General features: G+C 39.3%; 1 protein-coding gene across 1 annotated transcript in view; it reads left to right on the top strand.

The window, feature by feature from the left end:
• Window positions 1-2343: 2343 nt before the first annotated feature.
• The window catches only part of rxfp1 (relaxin family peptide receptor 1), a 72819-nt gene continuing 49488 nt past the window's right edge, over window positions 2344-25674 (top strand). Inside the window, exons 1-2 of the mRNA XM_059346470.1 lie at window positions 2344-2591; window positions 8911-9048. Of these exons, the coding sequence (XP_059202453.1) occupies window positions 2549-2591; window positions 8911-9048 (181 nt within the window). The 5' untranslated portion in view covers window positions 2344-2548. The remainder of the gene's footprint in view (window positions 2592-8910; window positions 9049-25674) is intronic.

The following is a 25674-nucleotide window of genomic DNA, read 5'->3' as shown; positions in this document are numbered from 1 at the left end:
TAGAAGGCAAGAGATAAGGGGAAAATTATGTTTTGCAGTTTAACTTCAGTTAGTTGCATATAAGGAGCTCTTTGTGTATTGATTCTTCATAAATCAAGGCATGCCAATTACAGTAAAAGGAACATCCTGATTTGCCAATATGTTGCACATAGGGATATTACGTCTGTATGTAAACTGTATTGATTCTTCATTATTTTCATTGCACACCTAAATCAAGACATGCCAATTAACTATTAATTTGCCTGCCTCTTTCATACGAAACAAGGCCATTAGGTTCCACGAGAGATTTATATACAGCACCTCTCTGCATCCAATCATGTACTGTTTATAATGAGAACCCCCCCTTAAACCAACGCAATTGTCACATAATTGATTTATATCTACAATGCATTTTAAACCTTTATAAACCCACAGCTTTTAAGAAGCAATATTTTTTGGGGGGCACTTGCGGCAGGAATGAAATAGGTGGCAGACATCTAAAAAATCCAATTCAAAAGTGTAAGTGATGTGTTCAGATACAAACAATATTTAGATATGGTGAGATCACTTTGGAATATCACTCTGTAAACAACTTTAGGTTATTTAACCATAGAAAATGGCATTGTTGAGTATTTCTTTTTCCTGCTGTGACCAGATCTATCCATAAACATTTCCTTACCTCCCAGGAACCAGCCTGATCGGAATCAGCCAACTCATCAGATACCGGCGCTTTGTTAAAGCCCTCAGTGTGTGATATAGAAATCCTTTTGCATATGAGATGCACCTGGCTTTACATTGGCATCAAGATTTGCATGAGAAAATGTTGACGGAAACACCAAAATTGTTTTTTATGCTCCCTTGTGGTGGTTTTTGTCTTTTTTGAAAAAAAATAGTTAATCCACAAAACGGGAGATGAAAACGCTTTTCGTGAATAAGTTCTGACGTAGCGAACATTGAACATTGAAAGAACAATTATAAGTTGCCCAATTGGATCCAATTCCTGAAGACATTTTTTTCTCTGATGGGTGGCCAAAATTGTCCAATTAGCAACCTCTTTTTATTTATTTTTTTTCCCTCTTGCTCAATCTCTTCTACTGTTTTCTGTCTTGCATAATGTCTTCTTCTACTACTGTTTACTGACTGATTAGCCTACAGCAATACATTACTCTGTCAGTCTCTGATGAAAGCATGTTTATGCAGCTTTGTTTATGGAAAGTTGTTTATTTGCATTTTGCGTGCATGTAATTACCACACTTACATGGCCATAATTGAAGCAAAGTGGTTCCAATCTTTGGGACAAAGTGTAGCTGCAAATGCAATGAGAATGCACCTTAAATATGGCTTGAAATAAGGTGTGTACAAACGACACATGGGGTCATATTTTGGGGAGGACAGTCCCTTAAAATGGGGCGTGGTAATAAGAGTCTATTTACATTTTATTTTATTCCAATAAAAAAAAAACAATTATCAGAGAAATTAAGTTGTGCTAATTCTGTAGTGGTACATGGCTTATATATTGCAGTGAAATACAAGGCCATTGAAAGTAAAATGTAAAAAGAGCAAAAAACACACTTAAACAGCTATGAGTTAAACATGTTTTTTTCTTCTTTTTTACCTCAGGTATCTGATACACTACTTAAACAACAGAATGAGCTGCAAGAAGCAAAAATGCTCCAATTATGATTATGTAATCCATTGCTAACATACAATATTGATGCAGCTTTAAATTTTCAAGCAATCTTTGCTGGTCTTGCAGTTAAAGAGGGTGGATGTAAGAATCTGCACGACGGCTTTCGATGGTATGCTATAAGCATGCTTTAATAGGGGGGGTAAGACAAGCCAATGCACACTAGGACTGAGGATTTCAGGCTTGGCTTCAAACCAAAGCCGCTGTCAATCAAAAAGTGTTGTATATTTGGACACATACTTTACTGACATCCTCTGGAAATCTGCTGCTGCTGCCTACTTTGAAGATTTAAAGCGTAAAAACCATGGAGGGAAAACTCTGAGCTAATCATGCGGGGAAAGTTTTATTTTCTTGAAAAGCAAAACATGAAATTTGTCTTGGGCTAATTTGCAATGCACTTAAACTCTTTAGAGCACTTTACAAGAGAGACAAGCGGCACCTGATGAATGCAAATCAGAGAATTTGATGAACAGCACTTTGATTGCGAATGTTTCTTATAGAGAGAATCTCTCTTCTGCAGAGTCCCACATAGATCCATCGGTCCCCCTCTCTCTGTCTCTCTCTCTCTCTCTCCCTCCCTCTGTCTCTCACTCCCACCCTTCTGTGCACGCTGCACCTGAACTGCTGCTGCTGCTCGTGCGTCAGAGGATGGCAGCTGATTTAGACCTTCCTCTCAGTAGGACTGATGTGCAGACCAAGTCGACCTTGCGAAGCTGCCACAGGTTCTCCAGATCCTCCTGCTGCTGCAGACGCTCCACCAGCGTGTCTTCTTTGCACGCGAACAAACTTGTGTGCAAGTGTTATTTCGCACATGTGCCCAATTTGGAAAATTAGCAAGAATATCGCTTTTTCGGCATTTTCACAGAAACTTCGAGAGGAACCATGCAAGTTTACGTGGCTGTGATACTCGCATATGGAGTGTCAGGTAAGTTCGGAAACTTCTCTTTTTCAAGAATTTACGAAGTAATTGAAACTTAATTCTATGCTTTATAGCGCACAGTCTCTTGTTTTGTTGCTCTGATTGAAAACGGTGGTTTTTCAAAGTAAAAGCCTGGGGTTTATCCGAGCGATTTTGTCTGAAATCTTTTTCGATTGAGAGAGCGAGTTGTTTTGTGGAAATGCACTGGCAGGATTTCTCTAAATTAGGGTTTTTATGTATGGTTTTAAATCACCAGGGAGCGTTTCAAGGCGATATGCATCCCATTATAAGTGGCTAGAAATTGTAAAATTATAACGTGGAGGAGATTTTTATTACTCACAGGATACCTAGTTCATCTGCTATGATATAAAATCAATTATAGATTGTGGATTTAAACAGACAGCATTCCCATATACTGATGTGGAGCAAAGACCTTTGTTTTTATGTCCCCTGTGTTTTGTGTTTTTGTATCTCCTAATATTGGATTTCTTGTCGCCTTTTTTACGAGCCACTGAATTACATGTTCCGTGCATCCATCACTTTAACAATAGTCTCTCTCCAAAAGCCGAGTCTATGCCCACTGCGTTGTGTCGTTGGATATATGAGCTGTCATCAGTCATAGTCCAGTAGTTTTGTGCGCATTCTGCATTTAAAGGGACAAGTGCATGGTCGCACGTCCGTGTGAAGCCTGCCGGACTAAAGGTAAAGTAATTCAAACTGACAGCGGATCTTTGCAGGGTCAGAATGCATTACCAAGAGACTGTCAGGTCACAATAACGTCCAAAGAGCACAGGGGCTTTAGTCCAGTGTGTGTATTTTGTTCTTGTAAATCAAGGTTTGGCATTTCAAAATGAAATTGTGCACAATAATAAGCTGTAACCCTGCAGCAATATAGACTATGCTTTGAATGAAGGATGCAAGGATGAAGTCACTTATCACAAGATTTTTTTCTTCTTTTTTGAGCACTGGAACTTGATGTGCAGTTTGGACATTTAAAAACATGATTTGTCTGCAGACCAGTTGGGCATTGAGGTTCATAATGTTGTGCAGTCATGATACTGTAAGGTACTGGTCAAGACAGGAACCTGTTGTTCACATTCTAGCTACAACAGTTCACCCTCTATCTGTGGAAAAAATGAAGCAATTCAAAATGTGTTCTTCCTTGTGAAAAATGGATCACCTGCAGGAGGAAGAGACCAATTGAGATTCTATTTTCTGTTCGAAGCTCACAGAGGAATGCCCTTAAGATTTCTTGGACCCTGATTCACAGCCAGTCTGCCGTCAGATGTTGTTTCTGTGCTGCACCTGGAGCTCCTGGCTCCAGTTGGTCCTCATCAGCTGCTGTTTGGCTGACTCAGCTTATTGACTCAGTGGCAGAGGCAGTCAGTGAGAGCCGGCTGTCTAAGCGATTGGTCAGCTTTGCAAATCATGCTTTGAGTGAAGACAATGGGAGAAAATCTTCAGTGTGATGAAGGCCATTAATGTCGAACTGCAGACACCATTTATTCCAAAGGAATTGTTTTTTTTGTTTGTCTTTCCATTATGTTTTTTTTTCACTTATTTTTTCGCAATAGTGAAAAAAAAAACATAATGGAAAGACAGACAAATAAACTATTCAACTATAGCTTTCAGCAGTCTTTGCATTGTGTTTGAGTGCAACTTTTACTTGAAGATGCATTGCATTTGACAAGAAAGGAAAGCATAAGATGTCATTGAAATATGTATTTAATCTGTACTGCACTTGTTGTATGTTTGTTTGCTGCTGTCAGCTGCTGCACAATGATCCAGGTATTCCTGTTGTCATTAACTTTCTAGTCTTTTAGCTTTATGGTCTCCTCTCCCTCTGCTAACCTTAACAATGTGCAGTTATTGTATAAGAGTGATGCATAGTGTCATCAGTACATACTGTCCTGCTGAAAAGGTTATAATGTGTCTGATGAGATCTATTGTAAAAATAGGGATTTATGCTCCCCTTTTATCAAGATGATTGATATTCTCTGTTATTTTTCAATGGCTAAACACTTTCACAAGTTTTTATGAAGCTGCTGTGTTTTGCTACTTTTCTTCACTAATCATAAATCATGTTTCCATGTGCTTGTCTGTTGTTGTGATCTCTGAACTGTCATCTGCTGTGATGGAGTTAAATAAGTTGGTGGTGGCAGCTGTCGCACATCCCACGCATAGAGACTGCGTAGTTCTTGAATACTTTCACATTTACCAATAATTGACAAGTTTTTACTCCAGGGAATTGTGGTGCATTTGCCAACTGTTTTAGAAATCTTCTGAAACACCCTTTCCATCTGGATTGGAAACACAGAGTGTTGGTGTTGTTCATCAGTACACCTCCTGTCAGGTGGGACTTTCACAGTGGTAGGACTGAACTGTCACCTGTAAATTTGATGCAAAGCTAATAATGGTTCTCCTGTGTTGATTTGATATGATTTCAACATCATATCATTTAAAAAATGTGCACTGAACAAATCATCTAAACCTATTATTTGTTCAGGCTCATTATTAGCAACAAACAAATCTGTATATGCCTACATGTATTAATTTTTGCAGGTTTTGTGACAAATGTTATTTTCACGTATCTTAACTCTTATAATTAACTTTTACTGCTTTGTTGATTTCCCAAAATGTTTCATTCAGCTTTTGTTTATAAATTACTATAGTCGTAAAACTTAAGTGAAAAAGGGTATTTTTTATTAATTATTATTACTATTTATTAATATTCTATGTAAGAGAGGAAACTTGTGTTATTTTTTTCTCAAGCATCAAAACAAGTAGTTTTAAATAGTTTTCCTCTTCTAGTTATCACAAAGAGATTATGGAAGAACTGTTATTGCTTTGCTTTACTAGTTGCTGTAATGTCATACTAGATCAACTTCACTTTTTAACCGCAGGCAAAGACATTTCTATGAAAGGATTGACTTCTAGCTGTCAATTAAGGTCAGCAGTTGTGTCTTCATGAAAAATGCAACATATTCATGAAGTGCCCTCATAAATGAAGCTGCAGCGGATGTTTTATTTTTCAGATTTAGATATGAATGACTGACTCATGTTTGCTTTTTGCACTTTTTTTGCAAACTTGCAAATTACTTGAAATTCATAAATGTACCACCTGCTTCAGGCCAGAAGCTGAAGGTCTGTATTGCTGCTTCTAATTGGCACAGCCTTCGCCTTCCTTCACTTTGTGATTGATTGTGCTTCAAGGCATGCCTGATCATGAAAAGTGTTCATTACAAATCCACCTAAAGTGATGACTTTGTGCGGGTCACCAAAGGTTAACATGGGCTAACATGTCGTGTGTCTGCCTCATTATGGATAAATAACAGCTGGAGGTGAGCCTCCCACTTGTATGATCGATTTCTCCTTGTAACTTTGTTTCATATCCCGGGTGGAGTATAATAAAATAGTCCTTGGTTCTGAATTCTGAGAGACTACCTCCTAAATGTATTTTGTTTTTGGCCACACAGCATTTCAATTTTTGCTGACCATTAACTGCAACAAAACCCCAGTCATGTCAGGGATTCATGTCATTTTCTGTCGTCTTTCTACTGCTGTTTCTCTGATCATAAAAGAACAACATGAAATGTGCAAAACGATCCTTACGTTTTTTTATGCTTTTGCTATCAACATGATGTTTCATAACAGATGTTTGACCCGCTGTTATCTGGAGCCCAGCGACATGAGCCTATCACCAAACGCTTTCATCCTGTGATCGGGGAGGATGAAAATTAAATTTGGGACGAGAATTGAAAGAATCACCCCGTCAACATTACAATAAACGGCAATGAAAATGAAACTGACTTTACTTTTAGTGTAGCACACAGTTCTTATTAACCCTCTGGACCCCAAATTGTGATATTTCTATGAAATCACTTTATTCTACATGTCTCATTTATAGCGTTGCCAAAAAGAAACCGTTTGGAATAACTAGATCCTGTTAAAAGCATTCAATTTTGCGCTCCTCAGCAACACTGTGTAAAGCCATGATTGATTCTGCTGAGACGAACAGTGACGTGACAAATATTCATTGAAAATCAGAGAGACAGGCAGGCTGTTTGCACAGAGCAGAGAGGAGAGGTTGCAAGTAGAGGTTGTAGAAATGTAAATATTTCAATACATATAGCATGTTTTTCCGATATTCATGACACTTGAAAAAGTGTTTATCGTATAGCCAGGAGGTAAACAATGTTTTAAAGTAAGTTTTAATTCCAAAAGAAGAGGATTTTCTCAGAGGCAGAAAGTGAAACGCTGATGTCCAACAGCTGTAACACAACAAACTGGTTTTGTTTGGCAGCATAAAAAGTGAAAAGGAATGAAATCATTGCTGCGGTCAGAAGTGTAGCAGTGGACCATTCAACTCCTGGGGAGATTGGAATATTTCATTTATGCATTGTGATATATAAAACCTAATAACCTATATGATATCAAAATATTGTTAGTATTATGATGGAGAGATATTATTCACTTCTTTACATTTAGTAAGAACTCTGTCCCAGTCAGAGGAGCGTGTGACTGATTGGAAATGTTTCTATTCGGGCAGAACCGCTGGTGGAGGAGACACTGACTGTAAATAGGAGAAAACAATAACATCTAATAGCCTTGGTTAGTATTCTGTTTAAAGAATTTCAAGGTCGCAGGGTGTAATTATTTTTAATTATGTTTTAATGATAATAATGATGTAAACTAAACATGCTGAGTTTTATCAGCTCCAGGCCTCGATACAATAGTCTAAGATCAATTCTCTGACTCAGACTTATTGACTTCATGCCGACTCAGATTTCCGTACACGAGCTGAGACCAGAGGTGAGGTCTGATCGTCCAAATTGATAAATGCAGAGACTAGAAATTATCGTACGCCCACTTAACATGCACTTTCTGCCGTACTCTCATTTGATAAATGAGGGCCAGTGAACCTGCTTGGGGTTCAACATGGTCATGATTTATGTCTTCTTCTTTTTTTTAAACTCACTTTTTATTCAACACATTCAGACAGCAATACATACTTCATATTACAAGAAGGAGATGCATTAACAAGTATTCTCTAATTATGTTATTATAACTGTGCAAAAAAGACATTTTCGAGTTCTTCCACTTCTAGCCATCGTTTTGCTGATTTCATAGAGGTGTCTTATATATTGCAGTGAAATAGAAGGCCACATTGATTAAAAAAATAATAATGTGACCAAAAAAAGGGTTAGATCTGTACTCCCTGCACCATTAATGTGTAACAAGCAGAGTGTGTGCATGTTGTGAATCCTGTGCACCCATTCAATGGCTCTAGGTCCCTAGTTTGTGTTTTCATGAGGCTGTGATTATCTCTGAGGTAAACAACAGGTCATTACAGTGAAGTCGAGTGTCAAGAAATACTCTTAGTGAAATTAAATGCTAAAATGGGGATTGACATCATACAGTCATTTCTGGTCAGATTGTTAAGGGGTCTGGTGTTTTACTAGAGTCAAAGGATTTATACACTTAAAATAGGGATTGATACTCCATAAAAAACGAGGTGGTATATTCAAATTATCTTTGTAAAGTTATGAACTTTAAAATGCCATCAACCAAGCAAGCATCCCAAGCTCTTTGTCATCCCCCTCTTTATGCTTGAAAAGCCAAATACGTGTATGTGAAGAGATATGTTCAGTTCATTAAACTATAGTTAATACGATGAAAGGGATGACAGCAAAAGGCACAGTCACCTTTCAGTTCCTAATTAGGGATAAAAGGTGTTAAATGTGAAAAGTTTTGTTGAAACATAATGACACAATTAAGCCCTAATTTAACTTGAAGCCAGGCTGTTCAGTTCCTCTTAGATAACGAGCAAATTCGTACATTTCTTAATTGGGGTCCAGTGCAAAGATGCCAGCTTTAGGTCTCATGCGTTATCTGGCTTGTCATTGGCCTGTCTGCTATGTTTTAAACAAGAGGCATGATAAGACCGACTCACTATGGCACATGAATAAAGACTGTTAATAATCAAGACAGTGTGAAAATTAGGGAATGAATATATTTTTCTTGCAGCTTTCATGGCATATGAAATCTGTTTTTACATTCACCACATTTGTCAGTCTGTACTGTTTGTTCTATGCATAATTTAGACTCAGAGTTCTAGAGTAGCCATACAAGACGGTTGATTAAGGAAACTCAGTAGCTCCCTGAAGCTTTTGGATGAATGGCAACAAATATTCCTTAATGAGATGCAAAAACTCTACATGTTAACTGAAATCATTGCAAGGGGTCTCATGAGACTCTGATAAAGACGAGTGGTAGGAATTTTACATTTATTGTCATAATCTTGGGTTTTCTGCTTTGTTTATAGCACTCAATCTCACGGAGGAGAAGGCGACGTGTCCACTTGGATATTTCCCCTGTGGCAATCTGACCCTGTGCCTCCCTCAGCTGCTGCACTGCAATGGCATCGATGACTGTGGAAATCAAGCGGACGAGGAGAACTGTGGTAATTCAATGTTTCTACTTGAACAAATGTTTACACCACCATGTACCATTTACCTTAATGTAATGCCTACACCTGGGATTTTACCAGCTCCGCGGGGCAACTAAATAATAGATAGAATAGATAGAATACACTGTAAAACAGGTTTCTAAATTATTTTACACTGTGGGGTTGTGGGAGCTTGTCTCGATGTGGCTTTGTGGCTTCATTATTCCCCTCTTTGGTTTCCGTTATAGGCTTGTTCAACGTATTCTCATAAACTGGTTTGTAGGATATCTTAAGAAGATGTATGCACAACAGTTCAGGCGATTTGATATTGTGAAACAGTGGCTCAGTTGTTGTTTTAAACATGTGACGTCCCTATTTTTATTCATGGTTAACATTTTGTAGTTAAGTTTAGGAAATAGATCAGGGTTTGGGTTACAACGACTGTTTCCATACATTACTATTGGACATATAGGTGACATAGAATATGACATATTTACATAGAGAAGTTAATGTTCAGGTTAACTTAAAATCACAATGTAAATTTTTGGGTTCATGATAGACACAATCACCGGTCTCCTACATCACAGTCCTGTCTTTGTTTGATCTAAAAACCACCACTCCTCCTGCACTAAACTTTATTCGCCTTATATTACCAAACCTCCTTTTCTCCTGTCATATTCACTACGGCCACCAGATGTCTCTGCTGCCTAGTAACAAACACCAATAAAGGTCGTAATAAGTTGCGCCACCTGGCTTACAATTATGTTATCTATATATTACAGTGCATTACTTTTAGTATAAGTATAGCTACTATAACAGCAAAAGAGAACAGCCTGGATTGTTGTTGTTGTTGTTTTTTCATTCTGTAGAACAAAGTATGCTTTCATTAAAAAAAAAACACCCAAATATAACAATTAACACAAGCAAATAATTAGAAACTTTTGTTGGGGATCAGCAGAGGTGAGGAGGCTGAAACAGTTTGTTAAAAAACAGGCTCATGCATGACTGATTTCCTAGATATATCTTGAGGAGACGATAATCAATCATGAGTCCCTTGGTGAAGCAGGTGCAGCTTATAAAACAGATGTCAAATTTTAATAAATGACAGTCATAAATTCTTCTGACTTCCGTCCATTCCCCAGGCTCAGTTTAGTCATCCAGCAGGAAGCGTTTGGATCTGATGTCAGCTCTGTATCCATTAAGTGCTGTTGGTTTATGCAGTCTTATCAAAGCTGGGACCATTTCACTGCTTTTAATATTAAGAGGAAAATACCAATTGTCTTCTAGTCCGGTTTGGAGGTTTAGCCATTTAGTGTTCATTGTCTGACTAAAGTTGTTAACTGCAGCAGCAGACGCAGTTGTAGTGACGCTCCCATGGAGAGGGGCAATGAAAGGTAACAATTCATGTCGTCTTTTAATTACTCACTGAAATAACACAACCGGCAGCATGAATCCTAACCCATGGAACACTGCAACTCATCACTGTATTGAAAAAAAAAAGCGACAGAAGCGACAGAATTACACTGAATGGCAGCAACTCCCCTGTAGAAAATAATAGGGGGCGAAAATAATGAATCAGTGGGTGGTGGAGGCAAATCATGGTGCTGCTGCTGGCTATAGCAAAACAGTCGACACTGGAGAGAATTGTGAATGTGACAGACGTAACCTTAATAAATAAAACATGAGAATAAGACTGAAAACGGGCAATGTGCTTATATTTAATTAAGTATTGTATAGATGATCTCTGACCTTGTCCTAGCCTTTACTGAAGACATAGAAATTACAGCAAGATCCTTAATATATGCCCACCTCTCATACACATACATTCATATTTATTGGGTGTATAACGGAGGTATCATTCCACCACTGGCAACTTTGGTAAACTATGTTTCATTGTAAAAGTACGAAACATTTCAAATACAACAAACAGTTTCCCAAAGGAACAAGGTCCCAACAAATTGTAATACTGAAAAAGAAACAGAAAATGCTCAACGCATAGTTCAATCAGAAATAAAACCTGTGCATTACAAGGAGAGTGGTTCAATTAGGTTTACATTTAAAGTGCCCAAACATTCATTATCATTCCGTTGATTGGCGCATCTTGTTGACGCTGGTGAATGTGTTAACATGTTGTGTTTCATTTGTCCTCACCATAGTGTGGTTGACTCGCACGCCAAGCCACTTGTGTTGCTAGCCTCGTAAATAAATCAAAAAATATTTACGCAAAACTTGAGCTTGTGATCTTGGGTTCAGCATTATGGCATTAATCGACATTTCATGTATTCTCAGACTGGTCTCCCCTCAAAAACATAAATGTAGGTCATATGTACAGGCAGCAAAATATGAACTGTATTTACATATGACACTGTCCGCCACCATCTGGGTCGAACAAACCGCAGATTTTCACCCAGTAGAGCGGGATTTTGCGTCCCATGTAAAAACAAGTTATCGATTTTTAACATAAGAAAAGAAACGCAAGTTACATTCAAAAATGTGATTCACGTAACTTACGTTTTTTACGTAACCTGCGACAGTCACCTGACCCTTGTATCTACTTCACTTCCAGCATTTACGTACATGTAATTACTGTTCAAACTGCCTTTTATAACGCCTTACCAGGATGTTGTTTGCCCTCAATCTAGGTCAGTGGTTTTGAGGCATAAATTCACAGAAACAGCCTCTTTTACAACTGCAAACCGTATGTGTATGTATAATGACGTGTGTGCTCTTTTCTTTTTTGTCCTAATGGGTGGTATTGACGCACAACCTATTATGTCATTTGTCATTGTGTCATTTGTCATATGTCATTGTCATGTTCTGCTCTGTTCTGCAGCACACAAATTCACTAAAACGCAAGACTGTTATATTTCTATATTAACAATGCAAAAATGTATTCTAAGAACTGATATGATGGAGATAATCAGTGCCCACCCTCATTAACATCGTTTTCAGAAGCAGGCAGCATTTTCAGGAATATAAAAGTTGGTTGTGAACACAACAAAGCTTAAAGGCAAGTGAATGTTTCAATTGTAATCATTTGGGTGACATGAACATGGCATCAAATGAATGCTAATATTGCTTCACATCTAATCAATGAAAAAAGTCCTTCATCACTTAGCACTTGATTTCTGATTTTGTTTTTTAATTCTATTAATTTCACAAATTACTTTTTATTCATTTAGATATCAAGCTGACAATTTGTTTACATGTTAGTCTGGTAAATGTTGAAGAGAAAATTAGAGGATTTAAATCAGGGTAGATTAAACGTCAATTAACATTTCTTAAAATTATTTCTTGGATATGAACAAATGCAGCTTCTGCAACAAAGTAAACTTGTTTCTGTGCATTTGCAAAGAGGTAATTTGCATGATCCTCTCACTCCAGATCTTTTGGATTTCACTCTTGTCAGGAGGAACACCTTGCTCATTGCTTAGAGTTTTCAGGACACTGATGAAATCCTCTTTGGGCAGCTAGACAGGAACTCCTTTTTTTCAGTGGTCCCTGAGCACCAAGACAAGACTGAATAAGTTTTCAGGTAAATGCATCAATTTTTCAGTCGGGATGGTGCAAAGTACCAAATAGCTCAAATTCTAAAGCGGCAGAAATGAGGCTGAATAAATTGTTGAACTGTTTTTTGCTCCATCTTTTCAGACAGATGTATTAAGGTGTCTGCTCTATTCACCAAAATGAGGCAGCAGATTTAAAAAACTGGGAGACAATTTTCATTATCGACTTTTCACAAAAGAGCTTAATGTGTCTTAATCTTGATCCCATAATTTCAGACCTGTTTAAAAGATTTATCACACTCAGTCATAAACTCCTGCTGAATATAGCAGCCTGCCTCAGGGGTGCGACAAGCAAAAACCTCTTGTCCCACTTGAAAACTCGGTGACATGCATGTGGTAAAGGGTTTTGACAGAACAAGTACAAGTGCCAGGGGTGTGATGTGATGGCCTGATATCCAGACTGAATCGCCATTTCGTTATCTCTCCAGTATTCAGTCTGACATGTCATTTCGTCAACTGTTTTCAGGGTGGAGGACTTGATATTCAGCTGGTCTGATGTTAGTACACGAAACCTCTTAGAGTCCCAGATTTGCTCCACTAGTTTGAGGGTTTCTTTTAGGGCTTCAGCTAACAATTTTAAATCTATTTTTAAATCTAGGAAATGTCCGTCACAATTTGCCTAAATAACAAAAAAAGGCAATATGATTACTGCTTTGCTTTATTTTCCAAAACCCAAGGTTATTCAGTTTACTATAATAAGACAAAGAAAAGCAGAATAGAGACGCTGGAACCAGAAAACCTTTCATACTTTTGCTTTATAATGGCTTAAACAAAATAATTGCACTTTTGACGACAGTTTTTGCATCATTCCAATGGCCCCTTGGTCCCTCTTCTTCCATCATCCATGTGTTGTTTTTTTGCAGTTTACAATTAAGCCATTACTGTCCTTACAGCAAGCGAGCATCCAATTATCACTCTCTGTCAACACTAAATCCATTAAATCGCACCTCGTTAAGTCATGAAGACTGCACCCAAAGTTAACTCTCTTGAAGTCTGCAGAGAATCTGCTTGAGCCCATTGTAGACTGAATAAATATTGTGCTCTTAGCGATCGTAGACTTACTACAAATGGGACTAGAAAGATTTTACAAAACTGTGAGTCTGCAAGTGGGTATGAAGTCCAGACATTTCGATTAATCTTTGTAGATAACTTGTAGGGAAAAAAATGCCTAAACTGTCATTATATCCTGAAAGGAGTACATGTGAAAGATAATCTTTTGAAAAGGTTCCTCTGCCTCCTCCTGGTGCTCCTAAAGGCATTTGCGAGATTGAATCACTTAAACAAGAAATCAAGCCAAGAAGTCTCTGAAATAATGATCACACAATCATACTGACAGTATTGACAGAATGACAGGTAAAAAAATATTTAAAGTAAAAAAAGTTGAAGTGTATAAAACTATAGGATGATATAGGTCTGAAATTTTGAGAGCAGTAATCTTTGCTGACTAGGTAAAACTTCATAGAACAAGCAGGAATAAACAAATGTACAACATCCGTCCAACATCATCCGCTTTAATTCACACAAATAAACAGTCTCATATCCGCATTAAATCTAAATTGCTTTTATTATTAAAACAACTCATCTAATTGAGTGGAGCACATTTAAAGACATCCATTTATTAATGTCTGCTTTCTGCCTCCAGCAGTACATTACCGACTCCTGATGTATTCACTGCATTATTTGGCAAGCCTCCAACTGATAAATAACTGAAAGCCGAGTGAACTTAAAGTTTGTGCAGATGCATGAAGAGGCAGAGGAGTGAGGCTCTAAATAAAAAACTGCACACAAAAAAATACTATATTCTTCGTATACTATAGTGTACGTTTAAAGGGACGCAGGTGGATAATAACCAAACTTTGATAATTAGTATAAAAGAGAATAAGTGTCACAAAAGTAAATAAGAGAGGATAAAGCTCTGAGAGGTTTTAATGAATTCAAAGGCATCACAAAAGCTTGTGCATCATTGGTGTGGCTTGATTAGCGCTAATGGAAATTTCACTATTCAAGCCTCACATAAACAAAATGCGTCACAAGTAATTACTGAAGTTACTAATAATACTGTAGCTGCTTTCTAGATAATTAGAATGTCTTCCAGCTAAGCAAAGTCCAGGTGCGTGCTTTGCTGCTTCCTTTTTATCGCTGTATGGTATTATACAGGGTGTCCAAAAAGTCTCTTTACAACTTAAAAATGTATTACAAAAGCAAATGAACAGACAAATATGTGAAAATTATTACGAATTATGAGGCATTATGGCTGGCTGCACCATCTCGCCACTGGCGTTTACCATGGCAATGGAGCTCATTATTCGAGCATCCCGATGGGTGGTTGGAGGGGAACGTTTGAAGAACGGGCAGCGTCTTCCTCCAATCAGAGCGTACATGGATGACATGACGACAATAACAACAACAAACGCATGCACCAAGCGCCTACTGGAGAAGCTCCAGGGAAACAGCAAATGGGCACGAATGGAGATTAAACCCAGCAAATCCCGCAGTATCTCCATTGTCAAAGGCAAGCTCACCAACGAGAAGTTCCATGTTAACAACGAGCCAATACCAACAGTGCTGGAGAAGCCTATCAAAAGCCTCGGCCGATGGTATAGCGCAGAACTCAAAGACTCTGAGCAGGTGGAACAACTCAGGCAGGATACAATCAGTGTTAAAGCAGATCAACAACACTGCGCTCCCAGGGAAGCTGAAGCTGTGGTGCTTTCAGTTTGGAATGGCTGGGACTGCCGAGATGCCTTACCAGCATAGGCCTGTATGGTAATGGAGCCCTCTCCTTGCCAATCTCAAGCGAGTACAAATGTGCCAAAACAAGATTGGAGATGACTCTCAAGGAATCTCAGGATCCATGCATCAGAGGTGCTGCTCCGACGCTGGCAACAGGGAAGAAATGGAAGCCATCTGCAGTGGTATCGGTGGCTAAGACCGCCCTCAGACACCGCGATATAGTGGGGCATGTCCAACATGGCAGAGGGGGCCTTGGTCTGCAGGCAACGACACCCACATGGCAGAAGGCTACCCCAACTGAACGACGACACATGGTGGTGGAAGAGGTGCGCCGCCAGGTGGAGGCAGCCAGGTGTGCCAAGGTAGTCTCCCAAGCCCAACAAGGCCGCTGGATGAGGTGGGAAGGTGTGGAGAGGAGGAAGATCACGTGGAACGAGATGTGGAGCATGGAGTCTAATAGACTAAGCTTCATCATTAGAGCCACTTATGATGTCCTGCCCTCTCCAACCAACTTACATCTCTGGTATGGTGAGGACCCAGCCTGCGTCCTGTGTGCAGCCCCAGCAACCCTCAAACACATCCTGGTGGGTTGCAAGACCAGCTTAACACAAGAGAGATACACCTGGCGTCATAACCAAGTGCTTAAGTGCTTGGCCGCCGAAATTGAGAGCAAGAGAGTAACCACCAACGCTATGCCCTCAAATGATCAGACCACCTTTCCACGGGAGACAATGTTCATCCGGGAAGGGGAGAAACGGAGGACCAAGCCATCACCTCCAAACTCAGGCCCAATGAATGCAGCCCAGGATTGGGAAATGCGAGTAGACCTCAGCCAGAGGCTCACCTTCCAAACTGAAATCTCAACCACCAACCTGCGCCCAGACCTCGTCCTCTGGTCCAAGTCCTGCCACCGTGTCTTCATCGTGGAGCTGACCGTCCCATGGGAAGATGCAATCGATGAAGCGTTTGAGCAGAAGAGACTGCGGTATGCCGACCTAGCAGCGGAAGCAGAGGGACGGGGATGGAAGGCGAGTGTTTGTCCAGTGGAGGTGGGCTGCAGAGGCTTTGTAGCCAGCTCCACCACAAGGCTCCTGAGAGAAGTTGGGATCAAAGGGCAGGCCCAGCAGAGGACAGTCAAAGAACTTGGCAGTGTCGCAGAAAGGAGCAGTCACTGGCTGTGGCTGAAACGTAGGGACGCAACATGGGCTGCTAAATAAATGATCACGAGGTGCCACCATGCGACACACACCCAGGTCTTGATCAGCCTGTGGTGGGCCAACCTTGGCAGAAGGTGTCTTGAAATAAGTGGCCGAAACACCTAATGAAGCTGGGGCACACAACTGACGATGTGTTGCACCGGGGGCACCCCGCGATCTTGGCTAAGTCCCCCCCCCCACCCATGAGTACTCTAACCTAATTTGCTGTGCTGATAATTAGGGACAGATAACAGCTAGTCCTAATAAGAATCCTTATGATGTTTTGCCTCATTTAATACACTTCTATATGGGCGCCATTAGTTGCACAAAGCACATCAGATGTTCTTGATCGTCCACTCCTCTTCATCCAACACTGTCCCGGTCTCCATTTCTTGTGCCATGCACGAATTGACGGACATGATGGTGGATCTCTTCCATACTTCATTAGTTTTGATGAGTCTGCATATCCGATTTTGTTTCATAAACCATGATACACATTGTGCCTTCCCTTGAGTAATAGCCTTTTTTTAAGGGGTTCATTATTGTGGGACTAATAAGGGAATCTTAATCTTAATCTTGAATTTATTAAACTTAATTAACAGACATTGCTCAAAATCCATCATTTATCACTCAAAAGTAAATATTAATGTCAATGAACATGTCAGTGACTAAAGCCTGACAGGTCCTAGTGTCATTGTTTCCAAAAAAGATCAGATATGTCACTGAATTTGTCAATGTACTGTGAGAGGATGGCTGCAATTTTTCTGTATGCCATTTATCACTTTCAACAGTACAAAGTTACATAATACTGTATGTTGGAGACAAGACTGTGTTACAGCCATAGACTGTATATAATTAACGGACGTAGTCACCATGACAGCATCGTGTTCATCGTTACGTCCGTTGCCATCTTTGTTTTTTGAAACCAGGAGAAGCTGTATTTGGACAGGGGAGACGTGTGAACGGGTGTGTAAAAATAAACTGTTTAGGCAAAAAATTAAATCTACGTTACTTACCGGAAAAATTAAACAGCCGACTATTTGGAGTATCTCTCAGTACATCCGAAGGCTGAACAAAATGTTTTTAAATGAAAATTTTCAAATATACTTTCTTTAGATGAAAACACACGTTGAAAGGGTCAAAGTTTTGAAACAAAAACCTCAACGTCAAACTGGTTCATTTAGATGTACACAGTGCCGTTTTTCTGCCATGATAACGACCTGTCAATCAAAGGTAGCCACGCCCCAAATCATAAGCTTCTTTATTATCTATTTTCTTCTAAATAGGACCATTAGTTACACAATTAAGATCATATTCTCTTGGAGAAGACTTGAAACTAGCGATTACGTTCATTGTGTTTCCACAAGAAATTTCTCTGAGGTAATAAAACAAGTGAGTTTGTTTCTTTGAGCACTTTTAAATCCAAACTGGGAGTTATTGAGGCCAATTCCATAACATGCACTTGTTTCTCATGACGTGTTTAAGGTCTGTATGTTATGTAAATATGTAACTGTATTCTGTGTTTGCTGCCTCTTGGCCAGGGCTCCCTTGAAAAAGAGGTTCTTAATTTCAGTGGGATATTCCCTGGTTAAATAAATAAATAAAATAAAAAAGTCGCATTTTTACATTACATGTAATTTGGCTGACGCTTGTTCTCCAAAGCGACTTACAATAAGTGCATTCAACCTGATGGTACAAGCCTTAGACTACAGGAATCAAGTAAATACATAACTTTGAGAGCATCTGTAATTGCTGGAGTGTTATATGCTAAAAAAAAAAAAGAGAAGAAATATTTTAATTTTTTTTTCTTTAATATATAGATAGGCGACCTTGACGACTTTAACCAGGCTATTGTTGGAAGAGGTAGGTCTTCAGCCTGCGGCGGAAGATATCTAGGTTGTCTGAGGTCCTGATGACGGTGGGGAGCTCGTTCCACCATTTGGGAACCAGAGCAGAGAAAAGTCTGGAAGAGGTTTTGTGGCGAGTCGCCCCACGCTGGGTGGGAGTCTCCAGCTGTTTGGCTGATGCAGAGCGGAGAGGACGGGCAGGGGTGTAGGGTTTGACAAGGTCCTGGATATAAGCTGGGCCTGAACCATTAGCAGCGGAGTACGCCAGAGCTAGAGTCTCGAAGCGTATCCGTGCAGCCACCGGTAGCCAGTGGAGGGAGCGGAGGAGGGGTGTTGTGTGTGAAAATTTAGGAAGATTGAAGACCAATCGAGCAGCTGCATTCTGGATGAGTTGCAGAGGTCGGATGGCTTTGGCAGTCAGACCTGCCATGAGGGAGTTGCAGTTGTCCAGGCGTGAGATGAAAACCGCCTGGATCAGGACCTGAGCTGCCTTCTGAGTGAGAAACGGGCGGATTCTCCTGATGTTATGCAGCAAGAATCTGCAGGATCTGGTGGTAGTATTCACTGTGTTCTCAACAGTGATGTGGAGGTCAGTGGTGGGAGAGCCCTTCCCTGAGAGGTAAAGTAGCTCAGTCTTTCCCAGGTTGAGTTTGAGGTGGTGTGAGGACATCCACTGGGAGATGTCGGTCAGACATGCAGAGATACGTGCTGCTGCCTGTGTTTCGGACTGGGGAAATGAGAGGATTAGCTGGGTGTTGTTGGCATGGCTATGATAGGAGAAGCCATGCGAGTGGACGAGAGAGCCGAGGATCGAGGGTGGATTTCTTTAGGAGAGGATTCACCCTTGCTTCCTTCAGAGAGTTAAGAAAGCAGCCAGTAGTTAAGGAAGTAGTTAGATAGGACAGGAGTTCTTTTGCAACCGCTGTTGGCGACCCCTGTTAGATTTTTGAAAGAATGCAGACTTAAGGCTCATAAAGGTTTGTTTCACTGCTCAGACTGGGAGGTTGCTGCCTGGTTACAGCAATGAACAAAGGAACAAAAAACAATTAAAGTAAACCAGCTTTCTACACCTCATTATGATCCTGCCTGTCAGGCCACAGATTCTCTTCCACATCCCAACGGATGTCTTCCCCTTACTCCTCCTCTTCTTCTTTCTCGCTGTCTCCTTATTGTTATCACGTTGTCAGAAACTGTAACACTTCTGCACTCTGTCTGTAGATGCTTGCCAATTTCAGATTCATGAGATGCACCTCTGAGATTCTTTGGAGAACTGGTTGACTTTTGTGTTTAATTAAGGCTTCACACATTCTTCTTCATTAGTGAAAGCCAAAATGTACCTGAGAGCTATTCATCAATTCAGGGCACATTTACAAAAAATGTCAAATAGAAATGAATATAAAATGTACTTGACAGATTATATTAACTTGTTTGACCATTTTGAGCTTAATGACTCATGCAATGAAATGGTTTCTGGATGTTTTTGGTAGCCAGACTATGCAACAGAAAACCAGAATTATAATACATATAATAATACATTTTGATCAACATGACAAAAGCAATTGATAACGTAGGGAACCACAGTCAGTGGGACATAATTTGCATGAATGTGCCAGCTTTTGCTTCTGCAATTTGTTGAAACAAATGATCCATTTGTCGTGATGAGATGATGTGGAGGTTGAACAAGTAGTTTTGGTAATTTAAGTACTGATCTGAGAGATGTACTAAAGCAAAGCAACTGATAAAAAATCTGCGCACAGCTGGATTTCTCCTGAGTTCTGCCCCTCTGTGAATACATAAATACCATGAAACACAGGTAAGAATGTTATGCAGAGATGCCACAGGGGACAGTAAGATACTACTACTGTTTTCATTATTGCCTGCCACCTCTCACAGAGCACAACATATCCTGCACACACTCCCTCACCATGTGAGAAAGTGTAATAAGGTACTGTCTTTGGCTCCCTCTGTGCCCCGCCGACCTCCACAGACTGACAATCTGCCCTCAGAGTGACAACCTGTTGTTTGGCTGTCCCTGTGCTGACTGAGACGAGAGCCACACTGACATAAAGTGTCCAGACGCTCATACACAGATGACAGAAGTTTGCTTCCTCCTTCTTGTTAGAGAGGTGAAAAAGTTATATCCTTGCCTCTTCCTAACTACTGCTTCTTCAAACACAGCTGGACTCTCTTCCGTGTTGTTGGCAAAAGATTGGCTTGATCTTTCACAGGGTTGGCCTTGGTCTCGAGATTTTTAAGTTCTCAGCTTTGTGTGGTGTATTGAGTAAAGGAGGTGCCATAATTTAAATGGGTGGCAGCTACTCAGTCACTGATGGTGACATCAGGCTGGTTGGAGGATATTACTTGCAGGTGATTGTTTTGTTTGCTTGACTGATGTGCAAGAGTAGAATCATTAGTTTGTGTGAAACTCTTTTTTTTCCATCATCATGCAGAAAAAAAACAAAACAATTTCCCGTTTTTTATCTCAGAAACTCAACAAAACAGCAATTGTTTCTGCACTCCCATACTTGAAAATAGATCAGAATGAAGGTTAAAGCCATCAGACTTTGTACTTTCATGGTAGCGTGATCACACTCACTGGAATATTTTACCTTTGTGTCTTCTTAAACTTTTCCCTTCTGAGTGGTTATATCCACCATCTGTTTGCACCTCTTTCCATTTGCAAAGGCACATTTGGTCCAAAAAGATGAGTACTCCTCAACCCATGAGGGTCACAGTTAAAGAGCAGAAAGGATGAACTGTTGACTGCAGGGCGAGATATGAACCTTAGATATAGGCAGCTTTCTCTTCCTTTCTGCTTTTCTTAGAATATCTCATGTCGCTAAAAGAACACAATGTTCAGAGGTGTCTTCATTACAACCCTGCTCCTCAAGGCTTTACAGCTCAAATGTATAACACTATATGACACACTCAAATGCCTTGAAATAAGACCAATACTTCCTCTGACATGTACACCATTATCTTGTCAATAGCATATTGATTTTTGCCCGTTTATATACGTGGAATGGAAAATGACCCCCTCTGAAAGCTAGGAAGCAATGACAACCTTCATAAACAATTACTATTTCTCTGAAAAAGGGGTGATTGAAAACAACACAACAGGTTTCCAAGAACAAACATTACCTCTTCAGCATGTGGTCTCTATACTCTCCAACATGATCACCACATCAACCTTTAAGACCAGTAGGTAGCAGTTTCTATTATGACTGGTTTAATTCCCACTTCAGGAAGCTGTGTGTTCTGTAAAGCTTCTGAGATGATGGATGATTCTGAGCCTGTTGGCAGTACAACATTGGCAATAATTATAATCACTTGTGAATATGCATCAAAATTTTAATTAAAACAGAAAGATACGGACAAGTTTGTCAAGCAGAAGGAATCGGACAAAGGCCTGAGAGCTTTCTGCTGTCAGGCTGTTAAAAGTTTCCTGAGAAAACACTAAAGTTACTAAATTATATGCAGTGTTGGTGCTATTACTTTCAAAATGTAATGTTTCCAACACTTATTTTATGTAGCTGTTAAATATACTGTCATCTGATCTTGGTAAAATGTTACAAAAGACTCCCTGTTTTGTTTCTGCAGTGCACACACATAATGACATGTTTGCATTAAGGTGATGTTGAAAAATGGCAACAGTAGTGTGCATAGAAGTGTGCCACAAATTGTAAGGAAGATGGCAAACATGGATGAAAACAAGGCAATAATTAAAATGTATAAAAAATGATATCTATATAAACATTTTGCTTCCTCGCTCAGTTAAATCAGCCTGTCGTGGAGCTCCAGAGATGAATGGCACAGTTGTCTTCACCTGTGTTGAATGAAAATGTCACCTGAATCCAACAATACAGTTTTTATGCTTTTTGGACAATAGGTTTATTTTGTTCAGAAGAAAACAAGCAATGTGTGGCAACATAATACTATCAGAGTTTGAAAAACAGAATGGATTCAGGTTATGAATCTATTGATTTATCAGTTATATAGCGTGTTGTACACCCACGTGTGACACAGTTACTTTGACTCCACTCTCCTACACAAAATTACCTACAGCCCACTGTCATTATTTTCTTTGTGTAGAATGCATTTTTTCCCAAAATAAGCTTTTCTTTTTCTTACAATAAACTGACACAGGTGGCACAAAATGTCTGAGCAATATGGTGACATTTCCAGGACTCTCTGCAGAGCCATTGTCCCTGGTGTGATGGGTTTTCCACTGAACATGCAGTGAATCATTTCAGTGTGGTCATTGAGTTTGTAAAAACTGAATGTTATATTTTTTATGAAAGACGGCACATAATTTATGCTGTTTTTCTTCTCTTCTTCTTTGTATTCTTCTCAGAGTACCACAGTAGCTGCCATGGCTTGTACCACTACTCTATTATACTACTTTGAAGTATAAATCCGCTTGCTGGCCTTATTAAGCCAGTTATATTACCATCCTAATTTTGATGAATGCCTCTTATTTCCACCGCCCTTTGTTTTTTGCTTTTTGCCTCTTAAAAACAAAAAATTATCATGATTAATGTTAGCTGTGAGTTTGTACAGGCCCCAAACCAAAGTAATAAAAACATGGTAAATAACCATTTTGGCACCAAACAAATTGCTTTAGAAAATCTTATTAAGTTTTCCATAAAACACCAATTAATCATACAACTGAGTGACAGCTACATGTATGGAGGCGGCCATGTCCAGCCCCATGGGCTTACATGACATTTAGATTTAATGCTAAAATGTGCTCAGAATTTTAAAGTGTATAATCTCATGACTCTGTAAAAACAGATTTGTTAATGTTGGGATTGATATTTTGCTCCCAGTTTTATTAAACAGTTTTCTTACTGGCAACATGTATACTCACAATTTCCATTTTATTTCAGGCTTTGTAAGGTTTTGTGTCAGCATTGCATCAACATTGACTGTTTGTCAGACTCTGCAGGACAACACAGCCAAAAGATCAGACATCTCAGAGATAAAATGTTCTTTTTACCCGGGGAATAGCTCAACAAAGAGTACTTAACATAGGCTCAAAGTGAGGAGGACAAAACAAGTTTGTTGTTGTCTTACGGTCCCAGAGAGGGAAGAGCTGCTGAAAAGATTAAGAGGAGGATGATGTGATAGTCAGAGAGAAAATCCTGTCAACAAAAGGCTCAGGGTTTCAATGCAGCAACTGCCATGATTCCTGTTTAAACATCCCACAGAAAGATGAATATATTGAGCCCCAATCCACACACCTGTACCTGTGTAACGGTAGACAGAAGTGTCAAACATGTCTCACCATAAATCAGCTATACACTGAAGTCTCGGTTGCATGTATCTGGTTCATTTTGGTGCCACGAGTTGAATTATTCCTGCAATGTAGCAAATAATTTTTTAAATTGAATTCAATCACAGTGTTGTTTCATTATGTGGGCTTTTGTTCTAACATTGAAAAACAATGAAAAGCCAATGATGCAAGCAAGAACAGCTTTCGGATTCCCCCTTGTCTTGATTTTCACAAAACGCTCATTAGTTCGTTAATTGACTGTGCAGCCTGTGATTGCCCTTGATGGGGACCTTTTCCAGTCACTTTCTAAGTAATGATTGACCAAATGAAAAGAGCACTGATTAATACATTGTCGAATATTTGATTCTGGAATTAAACCTCTTTTAAAAAAAACATTAAATAAAACATGTCACCCACTAATTTCTGCCATGAAAGACAGACATTAATGGTGTGAGTGTTGTGGGTTTTTTAAAGGGATGTGTTGTGAAAAACTTTCGCTTTTCACTTTTCAGTGCTTGTACACAAACATTTGTGTCCAACCCACCAACTGTGAAATCAGAAAACCTTGTTAGGTTTTTTTGTGGGCTGCCGAAATACCAAAATATTGATTCAACAAGCTATTCAGGTTTGGCTCCCTTTTTAAAAATCACATGCACCACAATCACAAGTATATCCATTCATGACTTGAAAGGTGCCTTTACAAAGGTGCCAGTGCTATAATTTCATACACAGTGTGAATACTGGAATATACAGTCAGACAGTATGAGAAAATGTCTGTTTTTAATGTTAAAAATCTAAACATTGTCTATTAGATACCCAGAATACAAATATGAATGTAAAAATGAGCAGGGCTTGTCCATTTGAAGGTGCTGTGTGGAGACAATTAAAAGTGCTATCCATGAAACAACAAAATCATTAAGACAATGAGCAAATGTAACACATTTACATACAATTAAAATGGTCATAAAGAGCTAAGAGAATCAGAATAACAACAAGCTAAAATATAATTAAACAGAAACAAAAACAAGACTAAGCGTTACAGTGCAGTAAGAAAGAAATGAGAAGAATAAAAGAAACTGAGAGTCACAGCAGACCTGTTTTCTGGGAGTTTATTCCAGATATGTGGTGCATAAAACAGTGTCAACATCACAGTCGTCGAGTCTACTGAAGATAAATACAAAATGTCTCCTACTGAGACATAAGTCCTTGAACCTTTCATATCATATAAACTGACTGTAAGCTGACTTTGAAAGTGTCTTAATGTGGCTGTTGAAATTCCACACCATGACTTAACCAAGATTTCTGTTTGGTTTGTGGTTTTTAACTTTGCAGACTGAAGCTGAGTGTTTGCTTTTGATTGTTCTCTGTGGCTCTAAAGAACAACTACCTCCGTTTAGTTTTTTTTTTTTTTTTTTTTTTTTTTTAAAACTGAAGAACATTCTGGCACATCTAATTGCTGATTTGTGTCTGCACTTAATCAGTGTTTGCATTGGACCATGGTGATATGATTATGTAAATGTGTGCGTCGTCTGCATAATTACTTATTGTGTAGTGTAATTATCAATAGACACAAAGTAGTCTCTGTTGTTTACATTCAGTATCACTGACCAAAATTCATTTATATGTTGAATGCATCTTATTCCTTACCGGTGTTGGCAAACTGTTGCGTTGCTTTGCACCATACCTTCACCTGCGCCTCAGTGGAATAGTGTGAAACCATTGGCAGGAATGTGTTGTATCATCTTGACACTCTTGACACCCTTGTGCACGAGATGGGGATCTGCATAATTCCCCATTTTCAAACTTTTTCTTATTCTGCTCCAAAAAAATGCTGTGCAGAATGCAGCTTTCATTTTGTGGCAATGCAGTGCAAACAAGACCTAGACGTGGATAATTCCAGGAACATTTTGGATTAAGCCTAATGTGTGAAATGGGCTTAAATCCAAAACCTGATCTCCTTAAGTCAGTCTTTGCAAACACCTGTTGTTTATTTTTTCAAAAATGATGTGTGTTTTTTTCCCCTG

Source organism: Centropristis striata, chromosome 12 (assembly GCF_030273125.1).
Source record: "Centropristis striata isolate RG_2023a ecotype Rhode Island chromosome 12, C.striata_1.0, whole genome shotgun sequence".
NCBI lineage: Eukaryota > Metazoa > Chordata > Actinopteri > Perciformes > Serranidae > Centropristis > Centropristis striata.
The sequence above is the reverse complement of the archived record's forward strand: the minus strand, read 5'-3'. Positions and strand labels throughout refer to the sequence as shown.